Genomic DNA, 23,601 nt, shown 5'->3' on the forward strand with positions numbered 1-23,601 from the left:
ACCACTTACCTGCAAACAAAGAAAAAAGACAGATGGGACATAGAGGTTGACAACCATCAAATTTAGTGGCCCAACTACTTTTTTCCCGTTTGATTATTATGATCTATTAACGTGGTGGGTGCAATGTGGAAAGCAATTGTCGATTTTCAGAGAGAATTTAGCAACTCAAATCCAAACTTATCAAAACTAATGAGATAAAAACAAAGAGAGTTCGAAAAGGGGAAGCGCTTAACTTTTTATGTACTAAAAGAGGACAAGAGAGAGATCCGCTTTCACCCGAAAGGCCAGGAGAGAAGACTGGTTGGTGGAGAATAAAATTTAGAAAACTGCCTCAACCCCCATGAACGTTAGCTGAACACGATTGATGAGAAAACGTAACCAAACAAAACTGCAAGGACAGAAAAACCAAACAGCAAACGAAACCAAAACAAAAACCCAAAACATGGAGAACCAGGAGAGAAGATCATGACACAAGAAGAAGCAGCAGCGAGAAATACAATATTTGTTTTAGGGTTTTAATTTGAATTTTTTTTTCTGGTGAGAAGGAAAAGTTGCACGGAAAATATGGAGGAAATATTATTCAGGATGAATAGGGAGGTGATTGAAGATGTTGCGATAATAGGGGGGTTGGTAGGGGTGCAATTTGTGTATGCTGGGAATGCTGTGTTGCTAAGCTATGTCATGTCTTTGGGGCTTGACCCTCTCACCATTGTTATCTTCTCTACCTTGTCCACTTTCATCGTCCTCTCCCCCATTGCCGCTTATTTTGAAAGGTACGTACGTATGCATTTCTCTCTCGTCAATTCAGAAGTAATTGTTTTTATTTAATTTCGAAATTTAAACAATTATAGCCGACAGAATCTAATTTGGGTTTCAGTAGATTTTGGTGTTTGATGATAGATGAATTTGTGTTTGCAGGCACACATGGCCGAAGAAAATCAGCTTGAAGTTCTTGATACAGTTGCTTTTGATCGCCTTTGGAGGGTATGAATTTCTAAAATCTTTTGTTTCTAACTAGTTATTATAATTTGCATAATTCCCTTGAAGGTTTCTGGAATTTTTTTTTTTTTTTTGTTGGAACAAACGATATTATCTATTCTAAGACCATCTCCAACCCATGGGATAAAACTTAAAATATAAGCTTTAAAATCCCCACAAACCATCTCCAAGGGTTGGAGATGGTCTAAGGGTGGGAAAATGGGTAATGCGATTCAAATTCGCGGAAACATTTTTAATATATTCACTTTTTTTTTTTTTTTTTTTTATTCTGGGTTGGCTTTTTTTACCCTGATAATGTGGGAAGTGAAAGATCACTCTTCCTAAATTTGGAAGATGCAATCTAACTAGTGTTCTTCAATTTCACCGAACTCAATGCCTTTTTTTAAGGTTTTACTTCTATTATATTTCATTTGATTCATTCTTAAAACTTGGGCTGGAAATTGCTGTACATGCTTTTAATCCTATACAATACTTATCTTGACATAGTTATTGGTGAAAGAGCACATGCATTGTCATCCAAATTAAAAATCCTGCTAATTTACCACCAAAATTATATTTATAGTGTTAATTTACCGCCTCTTTTATTTTTCATTTGAAATTTTGTCAAAACTAATTATTTGTTATGCAAGTGATCATTTTTCATGCTTATTACTCTAAGACTCTTAGACAACTTGGGGTAAGTATTTCGTTAACTACAATTTGTTCTCGAGGAGAAGGAATATATGTCCCACGAGCTTTGTTCAATGGAATTTATACACTTGTTCGTCTATAGGTTTTAAGTGGCAAAGGTACCATTATAAAAATATATTACATGTGCTGCAGATGACACATTTTAACTAAATTTTTAGCAAAAACTAATGGAGGTGGTAAAATTCACACTAAAAATGAGTTTGTGTGGTAAATTGACAAGATTTTTAGTTTGGGTGTATTTGCACACACCCCTAATAGGTGAGATGATGTTTATATGCAAATTTCCCTTTGCAAACGCTGAAATTTAAGGGTTTAGAAAAACAGAAAGAATAGGAGAGTAGTTTTGTTAAATTAAACTAAATGAAGCTCACACTATGTGCGTGAGGATTTAAGGTGTTCGTGTGAGAGTGGGAGAAGTGTTTTCCTAAAACGTGGGATGAACATTTTAAATTTTAAAGAGGTGTGCAAACACGAATTCTAGATAGATTTTCCTAATTTTGTGCGTGTACCTAAATCCATACTATGAATTCTATTGATTGTACACAATAATTTTTTCCGTAGGAAATTAGAAGGTGAAAATTCCCCTTAAAATTGGGCACGTTGAATAACTATTTTATTTTTATTTTTAGTTTTTCTTTGTTTATATCACAAAGTTGTAATCTATCCTTGATTTGGGAATGAAATTCAGATGTTATGATAAAAAATAAAATAAAAAGAACTACTTACTTGGGTTTTCTGAATTTGGCTTAATTTTGGTACTTAAAGCAACAACCAAACAAGTTTTTAATTTTTAGTTTTTAAAACGGATCCTTAATGATGATTGTTTTGGTTCTGAGTCAATATAAATTAACTTTTCAACTGAAATACAGATTCTTTAAATTTAAATTGTTTTTACACTTACTTGTCCTTTTCCTCCTCTAATTTAAAAAATAAACAGAGAAAATTATGAAAGAAAAAGTGGTAGTAAAGTTATTTTCCTTTTTTCTTGTTTTGCAGGGTAACTTTGTTCCAGACATTATTTCTAAAGGGGATCCAGTTGACTTCACCAGCAATGGCAGCAGCCATGCCAAACCTTGCTCCTGGGTTTATTTTCGCCATCGCGTGTACTGTTAGGTATTTGATCTCATTTTTTTCTTTCTTTTTTTCTCAAGTAAAGAAGATGATGAAGAGAAGGAAGTGGCAAACTATTAGAATAGTTAACATAATGTATGGGGATAATCATTTGGACATTTTAGTCTCGACTTTGTTGGAAGAGATCATAACAAATCTCATGTACGGAAATTGTTGAATTAAACAAATACTAATATAATAATATTTATAATGGTTATGCAGATTGGAGAGAGTGAAAATTAGTTGCCTATACAGCAAAATGAAGATTCTAGGCACAATTCTGTGCGTGGTAGGAGCTATCACAATGAGCGTAATGCAAAGCACTGCCAGTCCTACCGAAGCAGAAGCACAGCCCCAGTTTCGAGCTCTTTCTCCTGAATCACTCTTTGATAAGCAAAAGATTATTGGTTGCTTGTATCTCCTTGCTGCTGTGTTTGTTTTGTCCAGCAATATTGTCTTGCAGGTGAACATACAACTAGTATTAATATAATTGTTAACTTTAATTGTTATCTGACTGTGAATCTGAATTCGATGATACGTGAGATCGGACAACATAAACATTTGCCAAGAACAGAAGATTATCATTGTTTAATATATTTTTCTTTTGTTTTTTATGGATTAGCATTTTTTATGATGTTTGACAGGCTACAACATTGGGTGATTTTCCTGCACCTATGTCCTTGTGCGCCATAACATCTTTGATAGGGGCGTTTCTAACTGCGGCTGTACAAATTATTCAAGATCATAAAATAGAAACTGGTTGGCCACTTGTGAGTGCAAAACAATTGATTGGCTTCTCTCTACTGGTAAGTACGCCTCTCTCTCTCTCGATACTTTGGTATGCGTTGAACGTATAATCAATCATAACCCTAGTCACTTTCTCCACCCACCATCACTCGGGCTAGTCCCAAGGGCTTAGTATATATGACACCGCTCTTTTAATCAAATATACACAGGGAGGTGTAGTAAGCGGAGCATCTGTGAGCTTCAACGGATGGGCAATGAAGAAAAGAGGGCCGGTTTTGGTTTCCATGTTTAGCCCCATCGGAACGGTTTGCTCGGTTGTTCTCTCAGTTATCACATTGGGAGATGCCATTAGCGTTGGAAGGTACTTTAGTTATCTAGTACTGAAATAGTTTTTCTCTTTTTCTCTTTTTTCTCTTTTTGTATTAATTTGTTGCTTTGGTCTCAATAATGCAGCTTTGCCGGTATGTGCCTCATGTTTACTGGGCTCTACTTCTTCCTATGGGCAAAGGGGAAGGAAGGCTACTTAGATGTGGGTGACTTAGAAAGTGAGTTTGATGCAGAGAAGCCTCTGTTAAGTTGATATCATTTGTTTGTGTATAGATAGGTTTTGGTTTCAGTTTAGACAGATAGGGATAAACAGAATTTGAAGGCATCGTTCTACGGGCTACAGACTAATCGCCTGTAAGTAATGTGAATGATTTTGATGCATAGTACTAGTGTTAATGTGACAACACAACGTGATGGAACAAGCTATGCGTGACCGAAAAATTCAGTAAAATTGTTATAAATTTGCTTAATAGTTAATGCTCAACATTGAACAGTAAGTGTTCCCTGCATTTTTAACTGTTTTTGCAGAATGATGAAGGGGCTACAAATACCACTTGTGATATTTTACTTTATAGAGATGGCGCTTGGGAAGAGTAAGGATTTGGGCAACTGAGAGTTTTAATTCCTAGGGCTTTCTTTTTCTTATATATTTGGGAAGGCTCATAAAATTTCTAACTACAAGTTGAACCCAAAAAGGACTCATTTGGCAGACATTCTTCTTGGAGGAGTTTCTAATTAACACTTCGACCACACTGTTAAATCATTTTTGAGTTATTGGGTCTAATATACTTAACCAAAAAACTACTTTGGGTTTGGGGTGTTTAGATGTGGTAAAACATTATACACAAAACCAAGTCTAGGCTGCTATGGAGGGATCAATATTGTATATGATGTTGTAAAACCATATATATTATAATTCATATTAACTACTACAATTCTTCTTTAAAATATTTTTGATGTGCTTTCTTTGCCAAAGAACTTTCTAGAATACGACCGCGCTCGTGACAAACAATCGTTGTGCAGAATTACCGTTAGTCACAATATGCAAGGTTCAAAATACGATTACATGGCTTGTTAATTATTATTAATTAGATGGATATGCGACACGATAAATATGATCGACAATGAATGTTAAATTGAGCATTGTAAGTAAAATTACACTCTAGCTGAAATATAATTCCAGTGAGAACTTTGCTTGGTGTTCTCCTAACCTAACCAGTTGAGGAAATGAGTGCTGAATTATTTGGCTTGATCAAGTTGGCTTACATACCAAGTTTTGGTTCCAAGGCCTACTTGTCAGGTTTTTGTGATTCTTAAAACTAGGTACTTGGAAAAACAGCTCACCAAAAGAAGATACATGAACAAGAAGCAGAATCCAATTAGAACTTATCGGTTCTACAATTATGTTAGCTTGTATGGGTGAGCGATTAATGCTAGCAGTCATCGTGATTTTAAACATTGTTAGATGTTGATCATCATCATGACCTCTGTTCGAAAATGAGACTGATTGTCACGAAGTGAATTGTCAAGGAAGGTGTCTACTTTTTCTATCTTCTGTTGGCCAACAAAGTGTCTATTTAAAGGAACTAAATCCAGTAACCATTTAAGAATGTGGTTTACTTTAGGTGTGGGAGGATAAGTGCTTTAACGTTGTAGCTCCTTGAGCTTTTACCTATTGTTATTGTAATTCATTCTTCCGAACTGGCTTATATGCGCAGTTAGATATGACATTGCGGAAAAAAAATGTGACAATGGCACACACCTCTACTAATTTAGGTAAAACTTTTGCAAAAATTCATAAATGTATATATTACTGCCCATATTGTTACTGATCAGAAGCACTTAAATTGGTAGAGGCTCAAAATTATTACTTGTTTCGAAAGCAACAAAACTAACCTGTATGGATGGTGGGAGTATTATGTCCAATTTTGAACTAACCGTTTTGTTGCTCATTGCAGGAATGCAAAGCAGTCTTCTGGCCCTTGCCGCAAATAGATTTTTCCAAGATCCGCTTGTTGGAGTGCCACCGGCAATATCTGTGAGTCAATATCTGGGCTTATATACCAATTGTGTTTTCTTTTTATACCAATTAAATCATGTCACTTAATCTTCACTATTTTAACTGTGATCTGCAGACTCTGATCATGTCTTTGATGGGCTTCTCCCTCGTCATGGTTTGGACCAAAAAGAAAGGACTATGACAAAGCACGTCTCAAATTTCGGAAGTTGGCTCTATGATTCTTGATGGCTTGCATATGGGTAGCTTTTTTTATCAAATCTTATGGAGAAACATATATGACAAGTTTCAATGATTTTGTACTATCAGAGTTTTTCATTTTATACAAACGATCGTAGGGGAGGGAATAAATTGAACTTAGGACTTTTGTTCTAGAGGTAAATGCTCTTAACTAGTTGATTACACCCGCCCACCCCTTCTGAAGCGCTAAAATTTGTATCAACTCATTTTGTATATTATTCCTAGTGTAATCATTATGAGTTTCCACATTCTGAATAAAATCAATCTCCCTCTCTCTCTCTCTCTCTCTCTCTCAATGTTAGTAAAAGCGTATGGGAAGAAAATTACAGCAACCATCAATCCAAAATCAAATGATCATTAATTGTTCGCTTCTTTACAAATGACAAATCCCAAATTATGTAATCAGAATCTGAACACTTGAATATTAATGCTGTAAAACTCAGTTCTTTCTCCTAACCATGAAAAAGTATCCCAAAGGTTCACCATTTTTTCAAACAGCAAACTCTCTGCAAATGCAGTTTCCTGGAAAAATCTTTCTAATCACTTTCATCAGTGTACAACTTTTGCATGATCACCTCCAACTCTACCTGAAAGTTCACACATCTGTCGTACTCAGACTCCAACTCACTCTTCAGCAGCTGAATCTCTTCTGCTTGTCCCAACTGACCAATAATGCTCTGCACATTCTCCATCTGCTCGGCCAAATTTCTTGCAATTTCCTGCAATTCCACCAGCCGTGCATTGCCGCGGTTGGAAGACTCAGCCGGAAAGCTGGAAGTAGAAGACGAGGAAGCTGGAATAACCAGGTCCAAAACAAACCTCTCCAAGTTATCCTGAAACTGCAAAATATCTTCCTTCTTGATCTCCAACTCACCCTTCAGCCTCTGAATCTCTACTTGATCCTGTGTGCTCACCTCAACTGCTCCCTTCAACAGATCAATAATCATCACCACAATCTCTAAATGCTTTGCCAACCTCGTTGCAAATATTGACAGCGGGGATTTGCCTCCGCCAGAAGACTCGGAGCTGGAAGTAGAAGACGACTCAGTGGAAAAAACCGGGTTGAAAACAAAGTCGTTCTCATTGAAATTCCATCCGCTAAACCCCATATTCTCAGCCCTTAGTTCATATTTTTCCTTGCCCAACAAGTCACCCAAACCCCTGTTTCTTTTCTTGAACCTCTCCTCAACGCTCTCCAAATGCGGAAGCACAGTCCCCACCAGAAAATCCTTGCCACTGTAGTTGTGGAAAAACGAGTGCTTCAGCAGCGTCTCCGCCGCAGGCCTCTTTTCCGGGTCCCGATCAAGGCAAGAACGCACCAAGTCCTTGAAATCCGCTGAGTACTTCTTGTTCTTGAAATCTTTGATGATGTTTTTGTAATCGGAAAACGGGAACCTGTTCTTGACCTTCAGAATCTGAGACTCTAAAAACGGCGGCAGGTCAGACACGGGAGGGCCGCCGAGAGCCAATTCCAGAGCCGTGATCCCAAATGCCCAGATATCCGCCTTGCATCCACCTCCGTTGGGCGCCACCCAATACGGCGTTGCAGAAGTGTCGTTTGTCCCAGTTGAATGATCGGCGCCGTAGAAAGAAGCAGAGACCCCGAAATTGGCGAGCTTAACAGACCCATCAGAGTCAACCAAGATGTTTCCGGGTTTGATGTTGCCGTGGACTTGTTCCTGACTATGGAGATAGGACATGGCGTTTAGCGTCTCTTCCAGGACAGCAGCAACGCAGGGCTCTGGTAATCCTTCCGGGAAAGCAGAGGAGGAGATTAGAGAGCCGAAGGCCATGAACGGCATAACCACCCAGAGACGGCGGTCGGCGGTGGTGAAGGAGCAATGGTCGCTGAGAATGTTGTGGTGGGAAAGAGACAGAGTCTTGGTATCGCGTAGCTTGCTTTCGAAATCGGCCGCGGATTGATTGAGGTCAACGGACTTGATTGCGACGATTGCAGAGTTCATGGGGACGCAGACGGCCTTGTAGACGACGACGGCCTTGTCGCCAGAGCCGATTTCTTGGAGGTCTTTGTACGCGGCGGAGTCCAACGGGAATTGGACCTTTTGTGGGTTATCTTGGTGGGAGGAAGAAGTCGAAGAAGTCGCCATTGGAGACAACAAAGATGAAATCTTGAAGAACGAAAGTGGGTTACTTGGATTTCGGGGAAATGGGGTTTGATGGAGTTGATGAATCTAGGGTTTCTGCAATACTAATTCTTGTGAAAGGTTGAGGCTTTGGGAGGAAGACGACGATGCATGAGAATGTGTGGGTGTGTACTGCTCTGCTTTTATTTACTTATATAGTAAGAGAAGTTTCAACTTTTGCCCCTAGACGTCGTTAATTAGCAGAATCATCAACATTCTGTCGTTAGGCGATTTTGGTGATTAGGATTGGGTGAGGTTGGTTAAGATAGTAATACAGTTAGTTCGTTTTCAGTTATTTGCCATCTCAGCAATGCCTTGGGAGGCAAGGCATGATGCCCACATATGGCGCAAGCCCATCTCACTACCATATAAGTGACATGTGTCATATCCTCTGCTCATTTGATCCAATCTCGAATGGTTAGTCCTGTTGTGAGTGCCTCGTATAAATATTTCGAAAGGACTATGAGGATACGATATACGAACAAAATACGTATTGAGACCTGCAATTCCAATAACAAAACCAACCTACTAACCCATTGAAATCAATCATTCTCCAAGATGTAATTAAAAATCAAGTAAGTCCTATAAAATCATAAAAAAAAGTTGTTGGTAATACTAGGGAGACCAAGTTTGGAAAACCATATAATGCGGTGATTGAATTATTACTTAAGTGCAGATTAACGTGCTTATTTTCTGTTGGTAACACATCATATGGATATGATTTGCAAATTTGGTCTAAAAAATTGGTCTACCTAGTATTACTTTTTGTAAAATGTGAATTTGAATTTTAAACTGAAAAATAAACATAATTATAATTTTTTAATTATATTTGAAAATTTGTCACTGTGAGGCACAACTCTATCATCAATGGTAGGAACATTACTAGTATTTCCATAAGGATTATTAAGAAATTGAGAAATAATTCACAAAAGAGAGATAAAGTGCCCTCATGATATTGGCGAGGCCCACTTTCATTCCACGTGCAATTCAACCCTCGAGTAGACCTGAGCTGCTGACTACAACTTTTTCATGCTCTTTTACTCATGGCAAGGAAAAACTTCAAAAGAATTAAAGATAGGATTAATAACTAATCGCTTAGCACATAACGAGTACTTCATCTTTATTTGTCTTAATCCATAACTTAGTTTCATTGCTACCACGTAGCAATATAGACTAGTAATATTAAGTGAGAGGTCTTAAATTTGATTCTCTTAAATGATGAATTTGAACCAAATTACATACATATATATATATATATATCATTTTATTCAAAACTCCTCTTGAAAAAATAAAACTCCATCTTACTCGGTTCAGATAAAGAAATGTGATTGCCATAACCAAATATAAAACAAGAAATTGACAATAGAAAAAATGGGGAATGAGCCCAAATAGTTACACACTTTAATATAGATATAAATGCCACTTAATACTACGATTTAGTGTACTTATTTTTACTTATAATTAAGAGATCTTAGGTTCCTATTCAAAAATAACAAACTCGTAACAACTTTATTCTGTTATTCCTTAGTGTAAATATGTCATTATATATATTATAAAAAAATACAATTTACGTACACTTTAGCAATCTTTCTTCAATAATACTTATCATGACTTCATGAGTGGTATATGGAATAAACGGTTGAAACTAAAAGAAAATCTTAACAGTTAGAATAATCAAACCTTAACGGCTAAAACACACCCTGTAGCCCTTTGCCTTGTGTTTTTTTTCTTCGATTATTTTCTTTTGCCACTTAATACTAGGATACTATGATAGTCATATTCCTCCACATGGGCCTTAACGTTTCCAGCGTCGTTGAATGGTGAGAGAGAGACAACATTTCTCTCTCATCTCGTTGTGATCCATGCAAATGGGGTTTTGTGAACTTGTTCTAAAATTGCGTTTTCTTGTTAATTTTGATTGAATATTTCACACTAATGGTTGGTTGGTTTGGTTGTAAGGATTTCTGTTACCTCCTACTTGAACTGGTAGTATTTTGCAGTCGATGTAAGTCAGAAGTTAACCTCACAAAGCTGAAAGCTAATCGCTCATCTAGTCTGTCTCATTCTTCCAGGTCATCTTAAAATCTCAAAACATCTAAGCCGTCTAATCAAGGTTTAGCACAAAGACCGTCAGGAGTGTTTACTGTTTTGCAAATTAGGGTCGCCGCTTGAAGATCAGACGGCTTGACTTTGACAAGGGATTTTATGATGAATATTTCGTTGAATTCCAAGTGGGTGACACGTACGGCTGGTTCGGGTCGGTATCCCGGACTGAAACCCAAAGCCCAAATTCCAAACTAATAATTTTTGGGATGGAATTCAACAACCCAAAAACCGATCCAATTTTTTGGGATTCCTCAATTTCGGGATGCCCGAAAGTTTTTAGGGATTTTGGGCCGGTTCGGGATTGAGGCCCAATTTTATTTTATTTTATTCTTTTTTGCAGTTGAAGCTCAAATTGTTGGGCTTTTTTATTTTTTTGGATTTTGGAAAGAATAAAAGATGCCCACCTGTTTGTGATAGCTTAGATTACAACTACACATTACAATTTTTAAGTTTCATGAAGTCCAAATTAATTAGCCTCATTAGTCATTTAATCTCCAAGCTTCTGTAACCCAAGACCCTATTTTTTAGCCCCAAGAATCATAACCAATTGTGACGGTGCTACTGGTGGCGCCACAAAAAACATCCCTTCTATAACTGCAATTCTTTGCAACTTGAATCTCCAAACTGCAAGAAAAACAGAGTCTTCTCTCTCCACTCTTCAAATCCTCACTGGGTTTTTTGAATGTAAGCAAACATTCCCAAACCCAGAAACCCAGAAAACCCCCAGCCCATTCGTTTTAGGAAAACCCTAAATCACGTTTGCCAAAGAACTTTCTAGAATACGACCGTGCTCATGACAAACAATCGTTGTGCAGAATTACCGTTAGTCACAATATGCAATGTTCAAAATACGATTACATGGCTTGTTAATTATTATTAATTAGATGGATATGCGACACGATAAATATGATCGACAATGAATGTTAAATTGAGCATTGTAAGTAAAATTACACTCTAGCTGAAATATAATTCCTGTCAGAACTTTGCTTGGTGTTCTCCTAACCGAACCAGTTGAGGAAATGAGTGCTGAATTATTTGGCTTGATCAAGTTGGAGGTAAGGCTAGCTGACATTCACCTCTCCCAGACCCTGCGTAAAGCGGAAGCCTTGTGCACTGGGTACGACCTTTTATCAAGTTGGCTTACATACCAAGTTTTGGTTCCAAGGCCTACTTGTCAGGTTTGTGTGATTCTTAAAACTAGGTACTTTGAAAAACAGCTCACCAAAAGAAGATACATGAACAAGAAGCAGAATCCAGTTAGAACTCGTTGGTTCCACAATTATGTTAGCTTGTATGGGTGAGCGATTAATGCTAGCAGTCATCGTGATTTTAAACATTGTTAGATGTTGATCATCATCAAGACCTCTGTTCGAAAATGAGACTGATTGTCACGAAGTGAATTGTCAAGGAAGGTGTCTACTTTTTCTATCTTCTGTTGGCCAACAAAGTGTCTATTTAAAGGAACTAAATCCAGTAACCATTTAAGAATGTGGTTTACTTTAGGTGTGGGAGGATAAGTGCTTTAACGTTGTAGCTCCTTGAGCTTTTTACCTATTGTTATTGTAATTCCTTCTTCCTAAGTGGCTTATATGCGCAGTTAGATATGACATTGCGGAAAAAAACACTGTGACAATGGCACACACCTCTACTAATTTAGGTAAAACAAGCAGCTAAACCCGCGCGATGCCGCGGGTTACAAAACATCTCTGATCAACATTGAATGGGGTTGATAATGCCAAAATAGCCCCTTGAATATGTAACAAAGGTGATGTCCATCAAGCCTTTGAAAAGATGCAGTATACTGCATAAACATGGAGTAATGAGTGACTACAAATCTGTCAATTTTGGATTAAGGCCTTTTTTTCATATAATGCACGGTAATGAACAAACAACACCTCTATTCCTATTTTGGATTAAGACATTCATTCAGATTACAAAGTGCTGCTTCCGCTTAAAGCTTTCTCTCCTCCCTCGTTTCTATGACTAAAGAACTTTCACGCCCATGCATTATTTTTTCTGGTTCTGCAGGTTTATGGGAATTGGGATATGCAATGGCCTCCGGACTCTCTAAATTTCCTCTAAAAAAACAATAACAAAATTTTTAAAAAAAAAAAACTTAAATATTTTCCCTCTCTTCCTCTCCCACTTCGTCTTCCTTCTGCCCGATGAAAACCAGAAGCACAGTGCTTCCCAAAATTCCAGTTGTTTCACTCCTGTCTTCCCCAAATTTACAGGTGTGTTTTAATTTTCTGTAATCTGATTAGAAATTATTAAAGATGATTACATGAACCACCGAATTCACCACCAAATTTCAACAAAGAAGTTACAAAGCACAAAAAAACAAAAAAAAACAAAAACAAAAACAAAAAAAATTCAAATATTTGGCTTTTGGGTAGTTGAGAAGAAGTGAGATTTAATTACCTGTCAAAGGCTAAATTGGGAGCACGATGGCCCGGCGAGGAGATTGAACAGATGAGGAAGCAAAGATCGAACAGATCTCACGAAGCGGAATTGAAATCGCCAATCGATTTCTGGGTTAAAATAAACCAGAAGGGTCCGGAAGAGTGAAAACAAAAAGAAGGGAGCAAGATGACCAACACGTGTGAAACATGGCACAAGTGAAATTAAACAAATCAAGCAGTGTTTTAAGGCGTTTTTCTCTTTTAGTATCGATTGAATTTTTGCAAAAATTCATAAATGTATATATTACTGCCCATATTGTTACTGAACAGAAGCACTTAAATTGGTAGAGGCTCAAAATTATTACTTGTTTCCAAAGCAACAAAACTAACCTGTATGGATGGTGGGAGTATTATGTCCAATTTTGAACTAACTCATTGCAGGAATGCAAAGCAGTCTTCTGGCCCTTGCCGTTGCAAATAGATTTTTCCAAGATCCGCTTGCTGGAGTGCCACCGGCAATATCTGTGAGTCAATATCTGGGCTTATATACCAATTTTGTTTTCTTTTTATACCAATTAAATCATGTCACTTAATCTTCACTATTTTTACTGTGATCTGCAGACTCTGATCATGTCTTTGATGGGCTTCTCCCTCGTCATGGTTTGGACCAAAAAGAAAAAACTATGACAAAGCACGTCTCAAATTTCGGAAGTTGGCTCTATGATTCTTGATGGCTTGCATATGGGGAGCTTTTTTTATCAAATCGTATGGAGAACCATATATGACAAGTTTCAATGATTTTGTACTATCAGAGTTTTTCATTTTATACAAACGATCGTAGGGGAGGGAATAAATTGAACTTAAGACTTTTGTTCTAGAGGTACATGCTCTTAACTAGTTGGTTACACCCGCCCACCCCTTCTGAAGCGCTAAAATTTGTATCAACTCATTTTGTATATTATTCCTAGTGTAATCATTATGAGTTTCCACATTCTGAATAAAATCAATCTCTCTCTCTCTCTCAATGTTAGCAAAAGAGTATGGGAAGAAAATTACAGTAACCATCAATCCAACATCAAATGATCATTAATTCTTCGCTTCTTTACAAATGACAAATCCCAAATTATGTAATCAGAATCTGAACACTTGAATATTAATGCTCTAAAACTCAGTTCTCTCTCCTAACCATGAAAAAGTATCCCAAAGGTTCACCATTTTTTTCAAAAAGCAAACTCTCTTGCAAATGCAGTTTCCTGTAAAAATCTTACTAATCACTTTCATCAGTGTACAACTTTTGCATGATCACCTCCAACTCTACCTGAAAGTTCACACATCTGTCGTACTCAGACTCCAACTCACTCTTCAGCAGCTGAACCTCTTCTGATTGTCCCAACTGACCAATAATGCTCTGCACATTCTCCATCTGCTGGTCCAAATTTCTTGCAATTTCCTGCAATTCCACCAGCCGTGCATTGCCGCGGTTGGAAGACTCAGCCGGAAGGCTGGAAGTAGAAGACGACGCAGCTGGAATAGCCAGGTCCAAAACAAACCTCTCCAAGTTATCCTGGAACTGCAAAATATCTTCCTTCTTGATCTCCAACTCACCCTTCAGCCTCTGAATCTCTACTTGATCCTGTGTGCTCACCTCAACTGCTCCCTTCAACAGATCAATAATCATCACCACAATCTCTAAATGCTTTGCCAACCTCGTTGCAAATATTGACAGCGGGGATTTGCCGCCGCCAGAAGACTCAGAGCTGGAAGTAGAAGACGACTCAGTGGAAAAAACCGGGTTGAAAACAAAGTCGTCCTCATTGAAATTCCATCCGCTAAACCCCATATTCTCAGCCCTTAGTTCATATTTTTCCTTGCCCAACAAGTCACCCAAACCCCTGTTTCTTTTCTTGAACCTCTCCTCAACGCTCTCCAAATGCGGAAGCACAGTCCCCACCAGAAAATCCTTGCCACTGTAGTTGTGGAAAAACGAGTGCTTCAGCAGCGTCTCCGCCGCCGGCCTCTTTTCCGGGTCCAGATCAAGGCAAGAACGCACCATGTCCTTGAAATCCGCTGAGTACTTCTTGTTCTTGAAATCTTTGATGATGTTTTTGTAATCGGAAAACGGGAACCTGTTCTTGACCTTCAGAATCTGAGACTCTAAAAACGGCGGCAGGTCAGACACGGGAGGGCCGCCGAGAGCCAATTCCAGAGCCGTGATCCCAAATGCCCAGATATCCGCCTTGCATCCACCTCCGTTGGGCGCCACCCAATACGGCGTTGCAGAAGTGTCGTTTGTCCCAGTTGAATGATCGGCGCCGTAGAAAGAAGCAGAGACCCCGAAATTGGCGAGCTTAACAGACCCATCAGAGTCAACCAAGATGTTTCCGGGTTTGATGTCGCCGTGGACTTGTTCCTGACTATGGAGATAGGACATGGCGTTTAGCGTCTCTTCCAGGACAGCAGCAACGCAGGGCTCTGGTAATCCTTCCGGGAAAGCAGAGGAGGAGATTAGAGAGCCGAAGGCCATGAACGGCATAACCACCCAGAGACGGCGGTCGGCGGTGGTGAAGGAGCAATGGTCGCTGAGAATGTTGTGGTGGGAAAGAGACAGAGTCTTGGTATCGCGTAGCTTGCTTTCGAAATCGGCCGTGGATTGATTGAGGTCAACGGACTTGATTGCGACGATTGCAGAGTTCATGGGGACGCAGACGGCCTTGTAGACGACGACGGCCTTGTCGCCAGAGCCGATTTCTTGGAGGTCTTTGTACGCGGCGGAGTCCAACGGGAATTGGACCTTTTGTGGGTTATCTTGGTGGGAGGAAGAAGTCGAAGAAGTCGCCATTGGAGACAACAAAGATGAAATCTTGAAGAACGAAAGTGGGTTACTTGGATTTCGGGGAAATGGGGTTTGATGGAGTTGATGAATGTAGGGTTTCTGCAATACTAATTCTTGTGAAAGGTTGAGGCTTTGGGAGGAAGACGACGATGCATGAGAATGTGTGGGTGTGTACTGCTCTGCTTTTATTTACTTATATAGTAAGAGAAGTTTCAACTTTTGCCCCTAGACTTCGTTAATTAGCAGAATCATCAACATTCTGTCGTGAGGCGATTTTGGTGATTAGGATTGGGTGAGGTTGGTTAAGATAGTAATACAGTTAGTTCGTTTTCTGTTATTTGCCATCTCAGCAATGCCTTGGGAGGCAAGGCATGATGCCCACATATGGCGCAAGCCCATCTCACTACCATATAAGTGACATGTGTCATATCCTCTGCTCATTTGATCCAATCTCGAATGGTTAGTCCTGTTGTGAGTGCCTCGTATAAATATTTCGAAAGGACTATGAGGATACGATATACGAACAAAATACGTATTGAGACCTGCAATTCCAATAACAAAACCAACCTACTAACCCATTGAAATCAATCATTCTCCAAGATGTAATTAAAAATCAAGTAAGTCCTATAAAATCATAAAAAAAAGTTGTTGGTAATACTAGGGAGACCAAGTTTGGAAAACCATATAATCCGGTGATTGAATTATTACTTAAGTGTAGATTAATGTGCTTATTTTCTGTTGGTAACACATCATATGGATATGATTTGCAAATTTGGTCTAAAAAATTGGTCTACCTAGCATTACTTTTTGTAAAATGTGAATTTGAATTTTAAACTAAAAAATAAACATAATTATAATTTTTTAATTATATTTGAAAATTTGTCACCGTGAGGCACAACTCTATCATCAATGGTAGGAACATTACTAGTATTTCCATAAGGATTATTAAGAAATTGAGAAATAATTCACAAAAGAGAGATAAAGTGCCCTCATGATATTGGCGATGCCCACTTTCATTCCACGTGTAATTCAACCCTCGAGAAGACCTGAGCTGCTGACTACAACTTTTTCATGTTCTTTTACTCATGGCAAGGAAAAACTTCAAAAGACTTCAAAAGAATTAAAGATAGGATTAATAACTAATCGCTTAGCACATAACGAGTACTTCATCTTTATTTGTCTTAATCCATAACTTAGTTTCATTGCTACCACTTAGCAATATAGACTAGTAATATTAAGTGAGAGGTTTTAAATTTGATTCTCTTAAATGATGAATTTGAACCAAATTACATATATATATATATATATATATATATCATTTTATTCAAAACTCCTCTTGAAAAAATAAAACTCCATCTTACTCGGTTCAGATAAAGAAATGTGATTGCCATAACCAAATATAAAACAAGAAATTGACAATAGAAAAAATGGGGAATGAGCCCAAATAGTTACACACTTTAATATAGATATAAATGTCACTTAATACTACGATTTAGTGTACTTATTTTTACTTATAATTAAGAGATCTTAGGTTCCTATTCAGAAATAACAAACTCGTAACAACTTTATTCTCTTATTCCTTAGTGTAAATATGTCATTATATATATTATAAAAAAATACAATTTACGTACACTTTAGCAATCTTTCTTCAATAATACTTATCATGACTTCATGAGTGGTATATGGAATAAACGGTTGAAACTAAAAGAAAATCTAAACAGTTAGAATAATCAAACCTTAACGGCTAAAACACACCCTGTAGCCCTTTGCCTTATGTTTTTTTTCTTCGATTATTTTCTTTTGCCACTTAATACTAGGATACTATGATAGTCATATTCCTCCACATGGGCCTTAACGTTTCCAGCGTCGTTGAATGGTGAGAGAGAGACAACATTTCTCTCTCATCTCGTTGTGATCCATGCAAAAGGGGTTTTGTGAACTTGTTCTAAAATTGCGTTTTCTTGTTAATTTTGATTGAATATTTCACACTAATGGTTGGTTGGTTTGGTTGTAAGGATTTCTGTTACCTCCTACTTGAACTGGTAGTATTGTGTAGTCGATGTAAGTCAGAAGTTAACCTCACAAAGCTGAAAGCTAATCGCTCATCTAGTTTGTCTCATTCTTCCAGGTCATCTTAGAATCTCAAAACATCTGAGCCGTCTAATCAAGGTTTAGCGCAAAGCCCGTCAGGAGTGTTTACTATTTTGCAAATTAGGGTCGCCGCTTGAAGATCAGACGGCTTGACTTTGACAAGGGATTTTATGATGAATATTTCGTTGAATTCCAAGGGGGTGACACGTAGGGCTGGTTCGGGTCGGTATCCCGAACTGAAACCCAAAGCCCAAATTCCAAACTAATAATTTTTGGGATGGAATTCAACAACCCGAAAACCGATCCAATTTTTTGGGATTCCTCAATTTCGGGATGCCCAAAAGTTTTTAGGGATTTTGGGCCGGTTCGGGATTGAGGCCCAATTTTATTTTATTTTATTCTTTTTTGCAGTTGAAGCTCAAATTGTTGGGCTTTTTTATTTTTTTTGGATTTTGGAAAGAATAAAAGATGCCCACCTGTTTGTGATAGCTTAGATTACAACTACACATTACAATTTTTAAGTTTCATGATGTCCAAATTAATTAGCCTCATTAGTCATTTAATCTCCAAGCTTCTGTAACCCAAGACCCTATTTTTTAGCCCCAAGAATCATAACCAATTGTGACGGTGCTACTGGTGGCGCCACAAAAAACATCCCTTCTATAACTGCAATTCTTTGCAACTTGAATCTCCAAACTGCAAGAAAAACAGAGTCTTCTCTCTCCACTCTTCAAACCCTCACTAGGTTTTTTGAATGTAAGCAAACATGCCCAAACCCAGAAACCCAGAAAACCTCCAGCCCATTCGTTTTAGGAAAATCCTAAATCACGTTTTCCAAAAAAAACAAAGAAAAACTAATGAAAATGGCTGAAAATTTTGAGTTTTAATGATAAGGACAAAATAAAAGGTAAAGTGAATAGTATTAGGTTTGATTTTTAGTGTAAAAATGTGGTTTTTTGTTAAAGTGAACAGTATCGCGGGCTTTCCATTAAAACTCCCAAAAAAGAAAGAATACCCTACAAAATATTTACCTTTAGTGTGTGTTTGAATGTGTGTGGTTTTCTTGTGGCTCAATGGTTGGCTGGAGTCGAATCAAAGTGGATGAAGGAGGATTCAAGAGAGATGAGCGGATTTGAGGAGAGTGTCGCGGAGTGTTAAAGCCTAGAGAGATAGAGAGTGAATGAGAGAGGAGGATGTCTGGGCTCCAACCTAATTTGCAATGGATGGTTAAGATTATATCTCAACCAATCCAAGCATCCAACGGTCCAAGTAATTGGTAAATTAAAAATTAAAAAGAAATAAAGAAGGCTTATTATATTAGCACCCCACAAATTGTTGAATAAACCCCACATACTTAATATACCCCACATTTACTTTTTCAATTAAAAATTATCTTAATACACCTCACTTCCTTCCCCATAATACCCTCACACCCCACATTCTTAATATACACCTTATATTTTCTACACACCCCCACATTTCTCAAATCTTATAACACTCATTTTTTATTTTGCCGAATGATTTCAAACTATCTGAACGTTAGTTTGCCGAATGATTTCAAAAAATGTTTAGGTTCATTTGAACATTTTTCAATAACAATAATACTGATTTCAAAGCTTTCGAAACACCGATTTCGTGTTCCATTCGTCAAAAATTATTTTTCTCAATCAACATGTTTGTAGTTTCATTGCTTAGGGTTTTATTCAACAATGGAGAATGGGAGGGGTTTTGATAGTTGAAATAGATAAATAATATGTTAAAAGTGATTTGGGGTGTATTTATAATTTTTTTATTATTTTGGGGTGTATTTATAAATTTTTTATTATTTTTTAAACCTAATAAGGTCAAAATTGTCATTACATAGTAGAGTAAATTAGTCATTAATATTAAATTTTAATGTGGGGTACATTCAACATTTTATGGGGTGCTAATATAAAAAACCATAAAGAAATATATATAAAATATCAATTTGGATTGGGATTCATGAATTATTACAAAGAGGAGAGAGAATCCCATACCTAACATTTTGGGATTGTTTCGATTTCAGGTACCGAACGTGTCGAGATGTTCGATTCGGACGTTTTTCAATTCAATTTCGGGACGGTTCGGGATTTTCGAGGTTTTTTTTTTCCACCCCTAGGACACGAGCGCATCAACTCCATAGAGGACATTCAAGCCACCGAAGATACATGAAGGTATGAATACAATGTTCTTGTCGGTGCATACATTGCAAGGTCCAAGTCACAAAAACGCCGGTAACAACGTAATGGACTCATGGATCACCTTTGCAATAAGGTAGCCAATGCTTAAAGAAATGTATCTCAAGTTTGGCAGCCGAAAGACAATATGGAATTAGATTTGGTGGAACAAGTCCCTACAATTCTTCCCGAGATAGCCGAAGGGAAGAAGACTTCAACTTTGACTAGAGAGACCGAGGTAGAGGAATCTGAGAAACAGATAATGTTACTGCTTCAATCAGGCTAAATGAAAGCACAGATCGAACGTTTCACCAAGGACGCTTGAAAGGCTCTTCCTCCACTTTCCCTACCCTATAGGAGCCCTTGATCAAAGTTCAGTGTAACAAGCACCCTTCATTTATTGGTGAAACACTGTAATACATGAAGTAGTTTTTGTTAGAAGTATGCCCACAAAGCCACTCATTTGATGTAATAGCTTTTTGGAATACTTAATGTATTAAACTTTTATATGTTTAATGAAGGGCAAAGCTTATTGTTAATCACTATTTATTGTATCATGTGTTTAAGCAATAAGGGAATCCTAGGGATGTATTTGATCTAAGAGACAAGTGATCTAAGTGAGTTAGATTATCGAGACCATTCTCTTATGTTCATTCCTAAAACGTTCCTAGCCATAGGATTGCCGATTGGGCATTGACAATCCGCTAAGGCTAGTATGTGTTATGTTGACTCAAGCATGAGTATGACTAGTCTCAAGTCATTTGGTGTTGGACACTAAGACAAACACATAGGTGCTCGAAAGAGTAATCGAGTACATTGAACAACGATCAAAAGAGAGTTCGAACATACATGGCATGTAAGAACTCGAAAGTTGCAATATGCAAAGTAGTCATTTGACCTGAGGCATCATAGATGTCTAATGGTTAGGTCCTTGATCTTTGATCATGTCAACGGCATTCCATCGGAGTGTCCACGGCATTGTTGGGGTCAAGCTATCTAGTCGTGTAGGCATATGAATGCACAACAAGGGATCTCTAACCTTCCATGGTGGAAGGAGAATACTCTAAGATATGATTCTAAAGTCTTTGGCCAAAGCAAATGAATATGACTTAGGAAGTTTGTTCCAAATCATATTCAAAGGAATCATACAGAGAAGTATCGCATTGGATAGTAGACATGAAACAAACTATCATTCAAACAATGTGATTAAGAGTATTGTATTAGAGAATGACCGTATTGCATTGTAGTTGTAACTGGATAGGTTCTCCAACCAATTCTACTTAGCTTGGGTAACCATGACATACTGCTAGGTGTCATTCATGGTTTGTGGAAGCCCTAATGATTAGGCAACACTAATCATAAAAGGGAGAATTGAAATGTGGTTTCAATTCACAATCGATCGTTAAGAGTAACAATCACCCACTACCTCGCTAATTGGAACCTAATGGATCGTACACCGAGTAAGGGTGATAGTGAAGAAATTAAATGAAATAGATATGCAATTAAATGGTTTAATTGAAGAATGGTCAAGATTAATTAATTAGTTAATTAATTTTACGAAAGGTTCGTATTGGGCTTATATGTTGGTTTTGGGTTTCGGGGCCCAAAAGCGTTTTGGTCCAAAAGGCCCATTATGTTTAAGTTGTATGACAACTAAAACAAAATGGGCAAATAGCCCAATAACATTAATATGGCCGGCCATTAAGGTGAATGGGCAAGCTTGGATTAATTACAAGTTTGCCACTCACTTGAAATGAAGTATAAAAGGAACTTTATAGCTTTATTTCTCATTAGGGTTTTTCTTGGTGAAATGAGGTGAAACACTTTCTCTCTATTTCTCTAAAGAGGCCGGCCACTTAGGGAGATTAATCTAGCAATCTCTTCTTCCCTAAGTCATCCATTTCATCTTCACACTTAACCCTTGGTGTGGAGACTTAGAGACACCAAATCTTTGGTGTTTTTGGAGATCATTTCCTTACATTCTCAAAGTCCAAAGGAGCACAAAAGGAGAAGGAAATCACAAGCAATATCCAAGGAGCTAGGAGGTGACTTGAAGGCCCTCCACTTGAGTGAATCCCTTGTGTAAACAAGGATGAGCTTCAAGGGTAAAGAAACTCTAAATCTTTACTACTCTTTAATGTTGTTAAAGAGTTTATTGGTTCACCATATACTAGGCTTTGAAAGTCATGGGTTTTATGATGATCACGTCGAATCCTTATGAAAATGAATCCAGAACAAAATCGCGCTAAAGCTAGGGCGTCACCCGTAAGTGGCGCGCTGTGTGGCCCGAGCACAGTGATAAGTGAGCAAGGGTCGCTGTATCTCCATCGGCACCCGGATGCAGTGTTAAATGAGCAAGGGGGCCATAGAAACTTCTTTTCGAACGACTCCACTCAAAGTTGTTTGGGAGCATATGCTCCTATCAACTTTACCCGGGACACACAAAAGAAGTACTTTGATCCTATTAGACGGGGGAGGGTGAAGAAGCTAGGACAGAAGGGTAGAGTTCAAGAGATCAAAATGCGTTTAGGAACGTGGAATATAGGAACCTTAACGGGAAAATCTATGGAAGTAGTGGAAGTTATGGTGAGGAGAAGGATAAATATTATGTGCCTACAAGAAACTAAGTGGGTTGGTAGTAAGGCAAAGGATCTAGAAAACTCAGGGTTTAAACTTTGGTATTCGGGCACAAATAGAACGAGAAACGGTGTTGGCATCATCGTGGACAAGACCTTGGTACAAGATGTTGTAGATGTCAAGAGGGTAGGAGATAGAATCATGGCAATCAAGATTGTAATAGGACAAGAACTTATCAATGTGATTAGTGCGTACGCACCTCAAGTAGGGTTGGATACGAGTTCGAAGGAGAAATTTTGGGAAGATCTTGGAGACTTGGTGCAAGGAATTGCTCAGACGGAGAAGTTATTTATAGGAGGAGATTTAAATGGACACGTGGGCAGGGAGACAGGCAACTATGGAGGTTTTCATGGTGGCCATGGTTTTGGGGAGAGAAACGAGGATGGGGAAGCTATCTTGGATTTTGCAATGGCATATGATCTCTTCTTAGCCAACACCTTCTTTAAGAAGAGAGAAGAACATGTGATCACCTACAAGAGTGGGTCGTCAAAAACACAAATAGATTTTCTTCAAATGAGGAAAGGGGATCGTATAACTTGTAAGGATTGCAAAGTTATACCAGGAGAGAGCGTGGCTAATCAACATCGCTTGTTGGTGATGGATGTACATATCAAAAGAGTAAGACAAAAGAACAAGACTTGGAAGTGCCCAAGGACTAGATGGTGGAATCTAAAAGAAGAAAAACAAGTCATTTTCAAAGAGAAGGTAATCACCCAATGTGTGTGGGATAGAGAGGGGGAAGCTAGCCAAATGTGGGATTCCATGGCTAGTTGTATCCGAAAAGTAGCAAAAGAGGTATTAGGAGAGTCCAAGGGCTTTGCCCCACACCAAAAGGAATCTTGGTGGTGGAATGAGGAGGTACAAACAAAGGTGAAGGCTAAGAAGGAATGTTGTAAAGCCTTATACAAGGAGAGGACCGATGAAAATGGTGAAAGGTATAGAAAAGCGAAGCAAGAGGCGAAGAAAGCTGTCAGAGAAGCTAAGTTAGCGGCTTACGACGATATGTATAAACGACTAGATACCAAAGAAGGAGAGTTGGATATCTATAAACTATCTAGAG

At 38.1% G+C, this 23,601-nt stretch overlaps 3 protein-coding genes and 1 long non-coding RNA gene across 4 annotated transcripts; 1 reads left to right on the forward strand and 3 right to left on the reverse strand.

Moving 5' to 3' along the window:
• Positions 1-224: 224 nt before the first annotated feature.
• LOC103433009 (WAT1-related protein At5g47470) lies at positions 225-4,343 on the forward strand. The gene is made up of 7 exons (XM_008371233.4): positions 225-773; positions 919-984; positions 2,686-2,802; positions 3,022-3,262; positions 3,444-3,605; positions 3,756-3,907; positions 4,000-4,343. Exons 1-7 carry the CDS (start codon positions 565-567, stop codon positions 4,124-4,126), a joined length of 1,074 nt encoding a protein of 357 aa, XP_008369455.3. The 5' UTR covers positions 225-564; the 3' UTR covers positions 4,127-4,343.
• A 2,122-nt stretch (positions 4,344-6,465) lies between these two features.
• LOC103433051 (serine/threonine-protein kinase BLUS1-like) lies at positions 6,466-8,449 on the reverse strand. The gene has a single exon (XM_070820325.1). It carries the CDS (start codon positions 8,236-8,238, stop codon positions 6,667-6,669), a length of 1,572 nt encoding a protein of 523 aa, XP_070676426.1. The 5' UTR covers positions 8,239-8,449; the 3' UTR covers positions 6,466-6,666.
• A 3,773-nt stretch (positions 8,450-12,222) lies between these two features.
• Positions 12,223-12,910, reverse strand: LOC139195138 (uncharacterized). The gene is made up of 2 exons (XR_011579772.1): positions 12,802-12,910; positions 12,223-12,636 (listed from the first exon to the last, which is right to left on the reverse strand). It is a non-coding gene; the product is annotated as an uncharacterized lncRNA (long non-coding RNA).
• A 930-nt stretch (positions 12,911-13,840) lies between these two features.
• On the reverse strand, positions 13,841-15,832 carry LOC114824551 (serine/threonine-protein kinase BLUS1-like). Its single transcript, XM_070820465.1, has one exon. It carries the CDS (start codon positions 15,619-15,621, stop codon positions 14,050-14,052), a length of 1,572 nt encoding a protein of 523 aa, XP_070676566.1. The 5' UTR covers positions 15,622-15,832; the 3' UTR covers positions 13,841-14,049.
• Positions 15,833-23,601: the final 7,769 nt, after the last annotated feature.

This window comes from Malus domestica, chromosome 04 (genome assembly GCF_042453785.1).
Source record: "Malus domestica chromosome 04, GDT2T_hap1".
NCBI classification, from domain to species: domain Eukaryota; kingdom Viridiplantae; phylum Streptophyta; class Magnoliopsida; order Rosales; family Rosaceae; genus Malus; species Malus domestica.